General features: G+C 38.1%; 1 protein-coding gene across 2 annotated transcripts in view; it reads right to left on the bottom strand.

The window, feature by feature from the left end:
• DPP6 (dipeptidyl peptidase like 6) overlaps window positions 1-15,656 on the bottom strand; it is a 412,441-nt gene that overhangs the window by 129,210 nt on the left and 267,575 nt on the right. For both annotated transcript variants that reach the window (XM_005150038.3, XM_005150039.3), the window contains exons 4-5: window positions 14,060-14,154; window positions 11,360-11,434 (exon numbers count right to left, since the gene is read on the bottom strand). In XM_005150038.3, the coding sequence (XP_005150095.2) occupies window positions 11,360-11,434; window positions 14,060-14,154 (170 nt within the window). The remainder of the gene's footprint in view (window positions 1-11,359; window positions 11,435-14,059; window positions 14,155-15,656) is intronic.

Genomic DNA, 15,656 nt, shown 5'->3' with positions numbered 1-15,656 from the left:
CTATAAGGTCTCCCCTGCCTCCTTTTTTCCAGGCTGAACAATCCCAGCTCTCTCAGCCGTAACCCAAAGCTGCTTCAGAAAGAAGACTAGAGTTAGCTTATTTATAGTCATTGTTCCCCAAAATACTTACGCAGGTTCTCACAGCTCGGAGCCACTCTCTTTGCAGCTGTTTGAGGGAAGTCCCTGCCATTGACCTCTCCAGTCATTCTTTACTGGCATTTACCCTTTTTTGCACCTACAACCTCATGTAGCCACACCTTCTTGTCCCACAATGGTGCCAAAGCCTGTTTGGGGTATGATTTTTCTGAATAGTCTTTGGTGTCTATTCTGTCCTTAGATTTACACCCTGGAGTACACTGCTTATAAAGGCAGCCCAGTGTAGCTGATGTAGATAGGGAGTTTACATTGTTCACATCTACATTGACTTGACTGATGCACACCTTCGCTGGAGTTACAAGCCTGAGTACTGAAGGACAGCATGAGAAATCTATGCTTAATTATGCTTTGAATGAAACATTAGATAATGACTTCTTTAAATGAAAAAAAAAATCTTGAGCTGAACAGACTGAACGTGGAAAGATTCTAAAAACCTCTTTTTTTGTGAAGTTTACAATGCAAATAGTGCAGCTTTGTGGCAATTATGTGAGAACCTAGCCATGAAAATGGGCTGAATGCTTAGTACATCTAATTAATTTATTCACTTATTTATTCACTTTTAAATAATTCACTTTAGTGGCAGAAATTAGCAACTACAGAACCACAGCATGTGTTCTTTCTATTAAAATTTACTCTTAGCATATAAAAATTGCTTTTTCTACTACAGCAGTTGAAAAGGTGAATGCTACAAAGAAGGTAGCCCTGTCATTGAAATATTTTACGATGGTCATAAGATCAGGGCACTCTTTGAAGACTCAAAGAAAGGAATACAAGACAAGAAAGATGGGACCTTCAAAAGGCATTAGAGAGCAGCAGTTTAAGAGCACTGAAGTGGATGTGAAAGGAGAATGAAAGTATTCAGATACATGCCAGGGACTTAGTAAAAAATTCTCTCTGTTCAGTGAAAGATTTATCTTCCAGTTCCATATGAGATCAGAAGATTCTGAGCTGTATCCCAATGTACACGTAGATTTAATTCATTGGAAGTAGCTTTTCTATTTTCTGACATAAGGAAAAATAAACGTAAATCATATATGAGACAGCGGGACATTTTGTGTGTCATCTTTGTGATGCTGTGGACACCTTCCAAAGGGGAAATGGACTGTAGTGATGATAGACATATCTTCAGAAAGTGGGAAGAGAGAAAATGGGACAGGAAGAAGTACATAGTAGGTTCTTTGCCTGTTCCACAACCCTTTACAGCACCAAAATCAACAAGCATCGCTGTACAGGTATGCTTCCACATAGGACTCATGCTTTCAAAGACCTGACTAAAACCCCACGATTCTTTTCTCTTTTCAAGAAAAACCTTTTTATGGGCAAAGAATAGAAGAAAAGAGAATAGAAGATTCCAGTTTCAAATCTGGGTCATTAATTGCCCAAGAAGGCACATTAATTGTTGGTTTTAATACAGCCCTGATAAAAACAGAGTTCTGCAGGCAGTTAAGAAGATAAAAGACATTTGTTCAGGATAAACAGAGCCACATACTCCTTGGACTTAGGCACATAACTCAGCTAAAGAGAGTATTTGCATCAGAACATTTGCATTTCTGAGTGTAGAAATTTCACTGGGGTGCTCTGAACAGTAACATAGTAAGACGTCATTTTTGAGAAGGGGGCACTAAATATATCTTCTTTTCTTTTATTTTCCTATTTCAGTGATTAAAAATAAATAAATGAGACTGGAAATCAGAAGAATTAGATTAGAAACTCCTGGAGGCTGTGACTGTTTCCTATGTTCCTGCATAGACAACTGAATTAAATTCTTTCTGATCTTACTTTCTAATGCCTATTAAATAACAGTTCTTTTCACATTTGGCATCCTAGTCTTACTGTATTTCTTTCCTTAACATTCTAAAACAACTATCTGTACTTATCACAATCAACATTTTGGATAAAAAAAAACAAAATGGGAACTTTTTTGTCCCTAAAAATTTAAAAAGCAAAATTATGCTAAAGACAGGAATTCACCTTTAATGTAATTCTGAAGCCTCTGTATGTTCCAAGGGCACTAGTTCTTTATTAAGTTTTGGTGTTTTTTTTTTTCCCCAATAGCTACATTTATTTCATTCCTCTTAATGCAAAGAAAGTTCCCCTGTTTCACTACATGGATTCCCATATGAGTGCAAAGAAGAAAACTGCAGTGATTTTACTGTTGACTCTCTATCTCATTTTGACTATCTAGGAGACCTTGTACAATTATCTTACCTATGCTTTATTCAAAAATAAATTGAAGGTTATTTTTAAGATATTTTGTGAATTTTGTTAGAACATTCATCTCTACCAGTCTGTCCAAGTTAGCTCATCTGTACACTCAGAAAAGGAAACAGAATGAAAAATCTAATCTTATCCATGCAAAGAAAAATTGATTATTTTTGTATCACAGTGTTTTGCCTTGAGTCTTTTTATTTTCCCTTCTCTGTTTGATGAAAATCTCATTTGCTAAAGAAAATATTTACAGAGGAAGACTGCTGATAGCTGATGCCGATACATAATACACCTATGTACTCTTGCATGACAGGTTAATTATTTCTGACTTTTGATATTACTCTGGTCTTCCCTGGAACTGTGCATTTTCTTTTCAGTTTACTGATGTATATCTGTGCCTGTGAATAAATGTATGATACAGTTTGTTGACCTCTGCTACTTGAGAAAGACTGTCCAACTTAGCTCGAAATATTATTTTGCACTCAGTCATGTCTGTGCAGTTTGAGTTGAAGTCTCCCAGTTCAAATCAGGAGGATTAAAATTTAGTCCTAACTCCATTTATCTACACTTTTAGAAGAACAGAAAGAGTTTAATCCTTTGTTTTTAAGAGAAAATAGTTAAAGCTCAGGGGTGGCACAGCAGCTGAAGTCAGCATACTCATTTTTTACTGCTCTCCATTTCATGCAGTTTTGTTGCAAGAATCACACTAAACAACACTCCCTGGAATGGAGACTCAGTAAGAAATTGAGATTTGATGAAGTTTTATTAAAACCATTGCTAACTCATGAGGGATCATGCACTAGCAAAACTGGAATGTGGGGATGCAGGAAGACCGGTTGGGCAGAGCTTTGCTTTCCAGCTCGAACACATCATATCGTGTTTTATGACGCATCTAGGTCATCATTTCAGAAGCACAAACTTATTGCTGAATACATCCCCCAGTAACAGGGAGCAACAGAGCTTAAAAACTGGTATCCCAATGCGGTTTTATTGTACTTTTCCTCCAGGAAAGAACTGCAGGTCACAAGTAACCATAGTGACCTGATAAAAAGAGGATCTCCAGCAGCTCCTTCAGAGTTGAGATGATCCCACTCCCAGGGTACCTGCTAAGGACATGATGCTGGGGTGAGAACGCTTTCCTTGCCTGTCATGGTTTAAGCCCAGCCAGCAACACAGAACCATGTAGCCGCCCACTCACTCCCACCCACCCCCCACCCCTCACCCTTCCTCCCCCTGCTCCCAGAGGGATGGGGAGGAGAATAGAAAGAATGTAACTCGCACAGGTTGAGATCAGAACAGTCCAGTAACTAAGGTATAACACAAACCACTGCTGCTACCACCAATAGTAATAATGATAAGGGAAATAACAAGGGAAGAGAATATAAATACTCGCTACCCACTGACCGATACCCAGCCCAACCTAAACAGTGATCTCACCCTTCCAGGTAGCTGGCCCCCAGTTTATATACTGGGCATGATGTGCTGTGGTGTGGAATACCTCTTTGGTCAGCTTGGGTCAGGTGCCCTGTCTCTGCTTCCTCCTGGCTTCCCCTCCTCCCTGGCAGAGCATGAGACTCACAAAGTCCTTGGTCAGAGTAAAAATGACTGAGCAGCAACTAAAAACACTGGTGTTATCAGCGCTGTTCCCAGGCTGAAAGTCAAAACCACAGCACTGCACCAGCTATTAAGAAGGAGAAAAATTACTGCTACTGCTTAGCCTAAGACACTTGCATTTAAAGGCTGCAAACATATTTTCTATGGGTAACAGGCACAAGAAGGCTTCACCTACCCATTCCTCTTTGCTGAGATTCAGTGCCTGTTATTTCCCCTTATTAAGATTGGAAAATAAAGGAAAAGTATGCCAATTTGGGATGTGTCATTTAATTCCACTTTTTTTTTTTTGTTGCAGAATTAGTATGAAAGACACTTAATTTGAACTAGAAACCCCCTGTCCCATGGCCCAAGGAATTTAGCTACCAAAATGTCATTGCGGTTCATGCATTCGAGTGCCTAAACCCACTCTAACTCCTTGTTTAAGCTGGAAATTTTTCTGTAATTAAATTGAGCTGTGCCAAAGCAGAAGGATGCTGCTAAGAGCAAAGAGCCATTCAGGCTACATAAAAGAACACATTTTCTGCTAGAGGTTTATAGAGATTTGAAATGAACCATGAAGGTCCTCCAAAACAAATAAAATAAAGAATAGGTTTAACCTCTTTTCTTTCCCTGTGTTAGCCCAAAATTGGTCCTGAAAGTTACCAATATGAAATTAGTTTCTCTAGTTCCTCCTTCAAAAGGCAGCTCTGGGATTAAACTTGTCACTAACTATTGCTCCACCATCCTGTGCCTGTGTCCAGAAATTTCTATTCTAAGCAGACAATGTGAGAGAAATTGGTCAGAGTGATGACTGCTGAGCAGTAAGAACAAATATTCCCACCACCTGATAACATGTTTACTCGATTAAAATGGGTATCCCCCCTCCCACTGCAAGGATTTTTAATTTTGCAAGCATGCGCATCAAGAAAGCTTTGGCACCGACAGGGCTCTGCTACCAAAGGCACAGCTGAGGACACCTGAGAAAACAGTGTTTGTACAACGCTGTAATAGAGTTTTGAAAACCCATAAATCCCTCAAGAGTTGTGTGGCAAACTTCCCTCTCTCTCTGTGCCGCTGCAGATATCAGATATTAATTGGGCTGAACCAATTACTGATACCAACACATGTCAGAAAACCTTAGCATATTCGTATGTCTGACAAGGATATTGCTACTTCTGCCTGAAATGAGATTCATCAGTAGGAAAATGTCTCAGTTGCTCAGACTGCATTTATTAGCAGCTCTGGATTATTTAATGCAAGGTGACCACAAAGTGGTGAGATGCCCACCTCCAGGTCTGACAGAAGAGCAAACAAATGTAGAAATGGTTTTGGATCAACATACTCTGATGCCTTTGAAAATACTCTTTTGTCTGTCTTGCTGTTTAGCCTGCACTGAAAACAGCAGATTAGGGAATTTATTCATGGTGGTTCTGAGATTAGAAAAGATAGGCAGTCTTTCACAAAGGGTATTTTAAGTAGACCAGATTCATAATTAAAAAGCCCTACAACACTCTCCTTTTAAAATAAATTATTGTCTCTAAATTTTGTGAAATAATAGCTGCTGCTTCAGCTTCAAATCCAAAGTAAACTATCACTCACAAATTAACCTCCCCTATGTTCTCAGTACTTTCTTGTTAATGCAATACTTCTGGACACACAAGTCTTAGCTTTTGTTATGTAAATGTAGCTGGAGCACTTCTGTTCTCCTTATCACTACAAATAGGATAAGAAGCACATTATTAAACAAGATATTTACTCTACTGATCCTGGCTGTTGAAATAATATGACTGAAAACAGGGCACAAGAATACATAAGAAGAAGGAGGAAGAAGGAAGCCCACACTGTCATTCCTGGAGCTCTAAAGTCACCTCGCTAAACCCCCACACAGACACTCACAAAAAAGACTGCAATTTTCAGAAGTTGTAAGCATTTCACTGAAGTACTAAAAATCAGCTGAGCTATATAAGTAATACTTATTGTATGGGAAGCAACTGAAGATGCAGTTTTCATAAAAAAGATTCCATATTTAGCAAATCATTAGATCTGACGACTGACTGGTCTATGTGGTTCTACTAATGCATTAACAATTTGACTTCTGCTCATAACAGAAGCACTGAACAAGTCCTCCAACGAACAGACAAAAGAGAAGATAGTTTGCTTGAAGATACATATATAGAGAGGTAATAACAGAAAAAATATTTTTAACTCTATATATAAAGACTATGGAGTTAAAATATAAACTCCAATATAAACTCCACAGTATTGGGACTGACTTTTTTTTCTTCTTTTTATGTAGTAAGTGAAACTGTGGTTATTTGCCCTAATAACAGGTAACTAATTCTCATAAGTAAACAAGTTTGCAATGCTTTAGGCTTGAAAATGATGGGAAAATAGTTTTAGCCACTAGCCTTTGATAATAGTCAACTATACTTATATTGCACGGCTTTACAATAGAGGAGTCCTGGTTTACGAAGAGCAAAGATTCAACACTGCATTCATATGATAAAAAGGATATGAAAGTTATAAACATAAGCTTTTTGCTTCAAATGCTCCACTTAGAAATTCTACTGATTTACAACAAACACCAAAAAGTAAACAACTCACTACACCAGCTAGCATTATTTTATGTTCTAACTGTGTTCACTTTACAGAGTGTAATCACTACACATTTTTATTGTTTCTAAGCAACACTGGCTAGGAATGAAAAAAAGGTAAATTTGAGATATATTTATTGCCACAGTAAGAAAACAAGTTTATGCAAACCCATATGTACCACTGGCAAATCCATTTCAATTAAGTAATAAATATCATAGCTACAAGATTAGCAGTATTACTGATGATAGCTATGACAGTGTCTAATTTCCAGAGGCATATTTATCATAATAGTTCTCAACTCAAAAGGATGTTATGAGGATTCATTAATATTTATACCCATTAGTGTTTTGGAAAATAATGAGCATTATAGTATTTTAATTTTTACACAACTAATTAGAGCAGGATGAGGTTGTAATTGGAGTCATAAACACAAACCCTGTTAATTCCATGTACCAACTGGACCTGGACAAATAGTAAAAAAAAGTAACAGCAACAATAATAATATGCTGCTTTCTATAAATAATGCTTTTTTACTTCTTTCATCTTCTTAATACAAAGTCCAGGGTTTGGACTATGTCTCTCCAAAGTATCTTTGGTCCCTGCACTCCTGTGAGATCTACAGCAACATGCAGGGAGAAAAGAAATATGGAACTCACCACACAAACTAATCCAAGTAAAAAAACCAACCCAAACTTAGCCTATTCTAATTATAATGATGATTAATTCTTTGCAGCTTTCAGTATTATAAAAATGCATTCTTTTAGCTGCTAAAAAAGGTAATAGCATCTTTTGTATCAGCTATAAAAGTCTCCAAGCCCTAATTGTTGTTCAGAAGACTTAGCAGTTTGGTCTGTATTAATCAGTCAGAATTTCCTGTGTGTAATTGCTCTTAACAAGCTCACACATAGTAATGGACTGCTAAATTGGAAATGAAGAACAAATAGCTTTAAGAAAATTCTTAGCCACTTTATTTCCTCTCTTGCATTACTACAGTTATTCATAATAAAGGCAATTAAATATTCTCTATTTAATGTCTCACCACATCACTTGAGAAAATAACTTTTCTTCTCATTTACATTCCTCTATTTCTTTTATCACCATGACACAAACTCCACTGGTTAACTCTGACTATGACAGAAAGCTATGCAAGCCAATGCGGTTTGGCTACTCATCATTACTCTAACACCATTATTCTCCAAGTCATAGCAGTGCTACTGACTTCAAGAGGTGGTTTGTCAGTTGGCTGTTTAGGAGTTCCTTTCTGGAACTATAACAACCCATAAACAGGATTCCAGCCCAAACACCATAGAGATTTCTGTGTCTCCCCAGGGACATGGAGCTCCGCCAGCAATTTGAGTGGAGCCATGTCTGAGCAAAAGTAGCTTTGACCTGACACCAGCAGAGAGACTTGACCCTCTGCAACCTGTCTGCTGAGATGTCGCTGCTAAATTTCCACGTGCCTGTGTGTTTTGGGGTTATTGAACTCTATAGCCAGAGCCCCACACACTTGTTTTGTGAAGGATGATTTGACATTGAAGTTTTTCTATGCTGGTATTTATTCCCCAATGCTTTTCCAAAACTTCACGTTGTGGTTTCAGCCCCAGGTTGGATGTCTCTTTAGTGCAAAGAAATAAAACCCAAACAAACAACAAAAATATTGGAAGAGTATTTTAAAGACAAAGAAGCCTGGCATCTTCCCTATGACCTTTCCAGAAAAAGAACAGATCTCTGTGTTCAAGGTTAGAAAAGCTCCCTATTAGCACAAGGCTTACCTAGAATATTGCTGCCTGAAAGATTAAACTTCTCTAAATACAAGCACATCAAAAAAGCATTTACAATAAAATCTGACAGCCTGACTAGCCACAATGTACCCATGCCAGTCTCACCACAGCCTGCCAAGCTTGCTGGAGGAAATATGTTTTAAGGAACACTCTTTAATTCAGCATCCTCTAAGATAATGAAGTGATACAACAGGAAAACATACATCAGTTGCCTCAATATCTTTGCAAAAGAGGTGCCTGCCAGTTCAGGGCCATTTTATTCCAATGTGGATGTCAGTGCCGTTACCCAGACCAACACTGAGCAGAGTTGTTTCTGTGCAAATAAAGAAAAACAGACTTGGATGGAACCATTGCTGGCAGGAAAAGATTTTGTGGCATTAAGAAAAAAAGTATTTCACTTCGTTGGAGTGACACACTATGCTTTTCTATTTTGATGTTTATTGCCAGCTGGTATTAAAAATAGTGGCTGAATCTATTAATAGTACAATTCACATAAATGATTAATTCATATTATGTATATTAAGATATTGTACACATATATAAATGCAGCACAATGGTATTGTGTAAAAAAAATTGATGAAAACATCTATAGCCTCAATTAAAAGCCAGCACATCATACTTTCAAAAGGAAAAAAATAAAGCAACACTTTCTGACACTTATAAAATAAGCACACAGTAATTTCAAGAAGTCTCCTTTCTCGAAGCATTTGTAGACTTAAACTTTAAACAAATGTCTTTTGCCAACACATGATCTGAAATTTCCTTTTGACTTTGCAACAAGGGCAAACTGCCCAAGGCTTTGCTAATCAATTTCTTGTGTTGCAGAAAACAGCAGAATTTGAATTTTGTCCAATAATACAGTTTGAAATGCAGAAAATGTGGAAAGCTAACAAACATGCAATTATTTGTAGCCACAGTCTGCATGCCAAGTGAGAAGAAACCTGAATTAGTAATTTAACAGTTATTGCAACTTTAACACACAGAGCCACCCATCATGGCTTAAGGATGCAATATTCAAGAACAAGTTTTTACTACCCCTCTATTAGTATGTTTCCTATTAAAAAATATCTTTGTATTCTTCATAAGCATGGATCTTACAGGAAAAGGGAGGGGGGGTCTGGTTTTTGTTCTGTTTTGTTTTAGATGACTATTTCAGAAACTCATGCTATCATAAACTCATATACAAATATTTGCACAATTTGCAATGGTCTCTTATACTGAATATATTTCACATCCTGAAATTTTCCCAAGGGTCATGTTTTCAGCTTGCCACCCTGAGTTTTCCTTTCTGGAAGAAGACGTGGTGTGAGGAAGTAAGCACCTAGCTGCATGCTGCACTTTCTTCTTCAGCCAGGCACTTTAAGCACCACAAATCAGAGTTTTGCCCATACCTCAAAACCAGAGACCTGGAAACACTGAAATACAGAGAGGAGGATGCAGAGGGAACATGGCCAGCCTAGCCTTTCTATCCCTATCTCCCTCCTCCTTTACTGCCTACATCAAACGGTCCTCTGCAGGCTGAACACAGCATCTGGGCTGCAAAAGCCCGTGTAACTTTGCATCTTGCAGATCTTCCGAGTATGCAGTCCTTTCAGTGGATAAAGGCTGAGAATAAAAAGTGAATTTCTTAGTAATGCTTTTAAGGAATGACATTTTTTTTTCCCCCCCTCTTATTATATTTTTTGTCATTATGAGCATTTTTCTCTGTTTCTTAGAGGAACTGAAGAGCCCTTGCCCCTCAGGGCTCTCCCAGCTCGAACAATGCATCTGAGCAGTGTTAGCACAGGGCATCCACAGCCAAAGGCCAATCTCCACTAAAAGAACTGAATTTTACAGAACACCTCTGGCACAGAAGGCAGGAGGGCTTTCATTCAAGGGCTTTGCTTGCTTAAGGGCTATTTGGCTGTCTACCCCATATTTAGATTTAATTTAATGCTTCAACATCCATCTCCGTTCAGAGCGCTGCTAAGCTTCCGGTAAGTGAAGTCTCACCAGCAGTGTTTTCCCAGGAAGAAGTTATTATGAATTATCCCTAAAGTTCCTGAAACAGTTTTATTTGAACTTTTTCTAACACCAGGCATGGTTCTCCTGACTTTTACAGCACTGTGAGTGAGGAATAACTACAAAGATGACAGCAGAGAAATCAGATGAGCAACAGAGCCACAACCTCTACAGCCTAAAGGACCAACAAATTTCCTTTGTTAGCAGCTGAAACTTGATTTATTTTATGGAAGAAAAATTACTGTTACTAGTGAATGAATTATTTTGTTTTTGAGGAAGTGGTGCAATTCTAGATTATGGAAACAATGTATATAGGGCTTATAGTTTATCCAAGTAGTACAACATAGCTATCAGTCAAACATTCCAAGTCTTATACTAGCAGAATTTAAAAAGAAAATAAAAATTCTTCATGCCAAAGAACTGCTTCCATGTATTTGATTCTTTAGTCATCATTTAAAAATGAGTCATTACATTTTTCTCTTTTGAGCTTTGGTAGAAAATTAGCCCTAATTTAAAACTTAGTAGTAACCCAATGGTGATTTCTTACAAATGATTTATACCTAAACCTCTGAAGAAAAGGATTTATAATGAAAGTGATAGCTCAACCCTAACTGCAGCACTGGGAATGGTGACACTATAATTAATGTATTATTTCAGTTGTGGGAATGGTGACAGTTTTTTTTTTTGTTCTGGGGAAGAAATTTATAGTGTGACTGAAATGGCACCATGGAAAAAAATATCCCAGAAGAGAAACAGAACTCCTTTTAGCAAAGACATGCATTTACAAACCCCCTCCCTGACTGGCAATGACAGTGTTTCCTCTACGGTGTAATTTATACCATTCTCCTCTACTAGATGGCAGTATGACACGCTCTCAGAATATCTAAGTGAGGGATTGTTACATACGAAGCAACTAATTTAAAATATCTTACTAGCACAGAAATGGAAGGAAGAAAAAAAAAACCACAACAAAACCAAAAACTTGCCAGCAGATGTGTATATTGAAATCAAATCTATTTACTTACTGGTTCAACATTAAAAGCAAAAAGTGCGTATTCCCGATCAGGTGATACTTCATATCGAATGGCCTTTAAAGAGACCTAGAAAATAAACATTGAAACAAGTATTTTTTTTTCAATGACATTTAGAACTAATTGTTATGACATCTTTCTAACAATGAAGAATACTGCCAGAACAGGAAAAACAACACATCACATCTCTTTTCAAACCTAGAAATGTAACCTGGGCACTTACATGCTTCCCTAACAGAAAGAATAACTGCATTGCTGTGACTCTGAGCAAGCAGCTATCACAAGAAAACCCAGAAGTTTCCTTACAAACTTAGTGCACCATGGCTGCTGGGGTAGCTGTGGGCAGTAGGTAGTATTTATTCCCTCTCATCACCTGCAGTCACTGGCCAAAGTGAAGGAGATTAACAGTAAACACCTGCTGGAGCAAATCAGTATGAAGAAACACCACTCCTTCCCCTGGTTAAGGCAACAGTGGGAAAATTATCCTATTTTCCCCAGTTAAAAAATTCTTTGGGATGCTGTGGTGATAGAGCTTTCCAGGTGCACCCTGACCTGAGCTCTGCAAAAAGCTGAGCTTCAAGGCTTGCTGACAAGAAAAGATGTCAAGATATCTCAGACTTTTCAGGACTTACCTTTTCTCTGTTCCACTTATCATTTGTATAGCGCAGGCATTTATCCTTTCTGGTGTGTTTCAACATAATACATTACTGGCCCACATGACATCAAGGTCAGAGAGAGGTACCACTATCATGCCCCTCATACACTGCTCTTTAAATCTCACCTTCTCACCTAACAAATTAGATGTAAATCCTTGGGAGATTCCCATTGAGGAAACTGGACGGGGGAGTTTGGGCTGCAGCATCTCACTGGGAGAGAGCTCCCCAAGGCCGGTGGGGGTGGAGGCAGTGCATGAAGAACCCATGAGACAGCCAGAGGCAGAGGGGACTGATTATACAGTTATAGAATGTTTTGGGTTGGAAGGGACCTTTAAAGGTCATCTAGTCCAACCCCTTTGCAAGGAGCAAGTTCATCTTCAAGTAGATCAGGTTGCTCAGAGCCCTGTCCAGCCTGATCTTGAATGTTTCTAGGTACAGGGCATCTATCTTTCAGGCAACCTAATGGACTGATGGGCCAGCATGGATCAGAAGGAGTACCAGGGGAGCCTGAGAGCCAGCAGTGTCATCATGAAGACAGATTTTATTTATTGTTATAACACAGCAAAAGTAAAACATGTCAAGGCAGCAAAAGTTTTTCTGCCCCAGTACTGGGAAGAAAGAGGACAAAGACAATGTGCCTGGATGGGGTGTAACAGCAGATGTTGTATCAGGACTTTGTGGATAAATGTGGAAGTGATGTTTTGCAGATTTATTTACTGAGAAGGCAGAGGAGAAAGGGTAGAATAGGCAGTAGAGTGGCCATGCCACGAAAAATAGGATTACACCTTGTAACACTGCACTTTTCTTACAAAAATTAAAACCCAGGGAAATAAACAGAGGACAAATGGAAGCACTTTTACTTCAACAGACTTTGACATTAAAGGAAGCTAGCCCATTCCTTGACCCATAGTAGAAAGAAAAGGGTTACACTCTAGTAAAAGAGGATTGCTTATGTGGTGTAGGTTGAAGGTTGAAAGGCAGTATGTGAAGTTTAAAGTTGGGCCCAGCAGTAATAATTCAGTGATAAATTCTTTGTCTCATTAAAAAGAATTAATACTGTTCTTGAGATCTGTATGAGTCATATACAGAAAAATAAAATCAACCTGCAATGTAGTTTTATAGTTTTCTTGCAGGTCTACTTTTAGCTTTTGAGTTTTTAAAGACGTTTTCTGCAAATCTTGGGTTCTTAAGATAAATCTCTGTTAGCCATCCTCTACCTTTGTAGTTTTACAAAGATACAGTACAACAAAACCATCCCAAGTTAATCAAACCCTTAGGGAGGTACTGCAGAAGTGACATTTTTTACCACAATGACATGATTCATATCTCATTGTCAAAACACACATAATTTACTTTGGAAGTTAACTTCTTGCTAGAAATATTAAAAACACTCTGACATTTGATGTACTAACTTCTGCCACAATGCTGGCTTCATCTACTACAAAAACAATGCTAAAAACCACTTTCATCATTATAAATAATTCTCTGTATCAGCTGTGAATTCATTTTCTTTTCATTCATTTTAATAGCCAACTACTAACTTCTTTTCCCAGTAATTTCTTAGGGTTGCTTGTCACATGCAGCTCCACTTCCATTCATCAAGACTACTCATTAACAACACTGAAATTACATTTCAACTATTAGGCAAGAAAAATCAGCAAACCCACAAATTAAAAAATAAGCATTTGCATGAAGGAATGTGGAGAATGCTACCAACACACAGTATATCATACCAATTGTGTTTTCTATTAAGCAGGCAAAGATGAGAATTATGCATCTTTCAATTATATATTGTATGCAAGACTAGCTTCAAATATCTATATGATACGTTCTTGTAGTATGAAAGAAACTGAGTCTGCAGAATAATAACAAAAGCTGGAGTTCAATTTCACATTATCAGTCATTGCGTAGCCCATAGCATTACCAGTGTATTGCTTCTTGACAATACACGAACTTGAACCCCAAGTCATTTTCTGCTTTACTGATCCAACTGCAAAAGAACTGTGAAATTCTGCTACTCATTACAAAAAATACTTACAATTTTTCTGTTTTCTATTAATATTGTTGAATTGTTAGTTTCGACATTCCTCAGAATCACTGTGCCATTCTGGTTTCTATAAATGAATTCATTATCTACAAGGAAGAAAAGAGAAAAACATTAAGGAAATCTGGAATTGTCTGTTTGTGCAGAAGCCAGTTATGGACTTGAACCAAAAGTACTGCTGAGAACTTCCTTCTAAAGAACACATTTTTTTAACACAGCCATTGATGTGATGTTAAAGAGGCTTCCAGGCTAGTTATTAAATAACATGGTTAGTGTTTGTCAAATGTTTATTTTGCCGCACTTTCCCAGAGCTGAATGCAAGAGGGTGACTTTTTCTGAAAGTACAAACACAGGTTGCTATATTATTAGTGTAGGAAAAAAGAAGGTTCAAAACACTCCTAATCCTTAAAGGTTTTCAAAATCCTCAGTCTCTGTAGGAGTTTAATAATCCAGATGCCTGGAAAGTCTCTGAAAGGTAAAGGCAAACCACCCTCTAACTAAGCAGATTCTGGAACCTTATATTGCGCAGATATTCCAACTCCGCCATTTGTCCTGCAAACTTACACGAGAAGGAGACGCATGCAAAGAAATTGCTATTTCCACACGGAACAAGACAAAGAATCTTGTTCCTATTGCACTTTGGGACTACTACAGCACTCAGGACATCTGGACAAGGACAAGGATCCCTTCCAGTGCCTGCTGCACAGGCAGGAGGCAGTCTTCAGCTCTCAAAGTTCAAAGCTTACTTGACAGAAAGGCTGGTGTAGATGTATGAAAGAAACTCCAAATGAGGGTTGGATAGCAGGTTAAAGGATCAGAATGAAAAAACATGACAACAATAAAGGGCTGTTATCTTGTCAGATGTCATAAACTGAAGTTCAAGTCTGATCAGTGCTTACACACGCTGCCCCACAGATAAAACATAAGATTTAAGTCCCATGCATGCTACAAGAGTAGGGTTACTAGTTTTTTGCAACCTGGCTAAAAGAAGATTGAGAACTGATGAATCCCACCAAACTTCTGCCTCCAGTTTTAGTTAAGGAAACAATTCCTCATTGCCTACCCTCACTGTGTTTATCCTGGGGTGGCTATCACAGTGCATCCCACAAGTGTTAGGGACACGCGAACGGTTAAACATTATCCATGGGTTGTGCTGGAATAAGTCAAAGGTGAGTTTAAATCCTACAGGGTACAAACACAGACCCAACTTATTGTAACCACAAATGTGTGCACTGCCCAGCTCGGAGTAACCTGCTGAAGACATGACTGGGTCCAGAGTCCCAGTCTTTCAAAACTTTGGTGCACAGACCTAGCATACTCCTTCCTTATCTGTGTTTCAGACTTCTTTCTAAGCCGGTGATGACAATTCTCTTCACAGTCATTAACCACCTTTGAAAAATGCTCTGAAAGTGCAGATGAAAAGCTTCAACACTCTACTTACTACTATCAATAAAAACAGTCATCTCCTACATATTACAGTTTTACATGTAAGTGTAGGAAGAAAAAATCTTTCCTGAGATTGGGATGAATAAGATTCTGTGAGGCCAAATGGCTCCTCCAACACAGAAAACATGACTTTACATGATCTCCA

This window comes from Melopsittacus undulatus, chromosome 1, assembly GCF_012275295.1.
Source record: "Melopsittacus undulatus isolate bMelUnd1 chromosome 1, bMelUnd1.mat.Z, whole genome shotgun sequence".
Lineage (NCBI taxonomy): Eukaryota > Metazoa > Chordata > Aves > Psittaciformes > Psittaculidae > Melopsittacus > Melopsittacus undulatus.
This window is presented reverse-complemented; position numbering and strand designations above follow the sequence as displayed.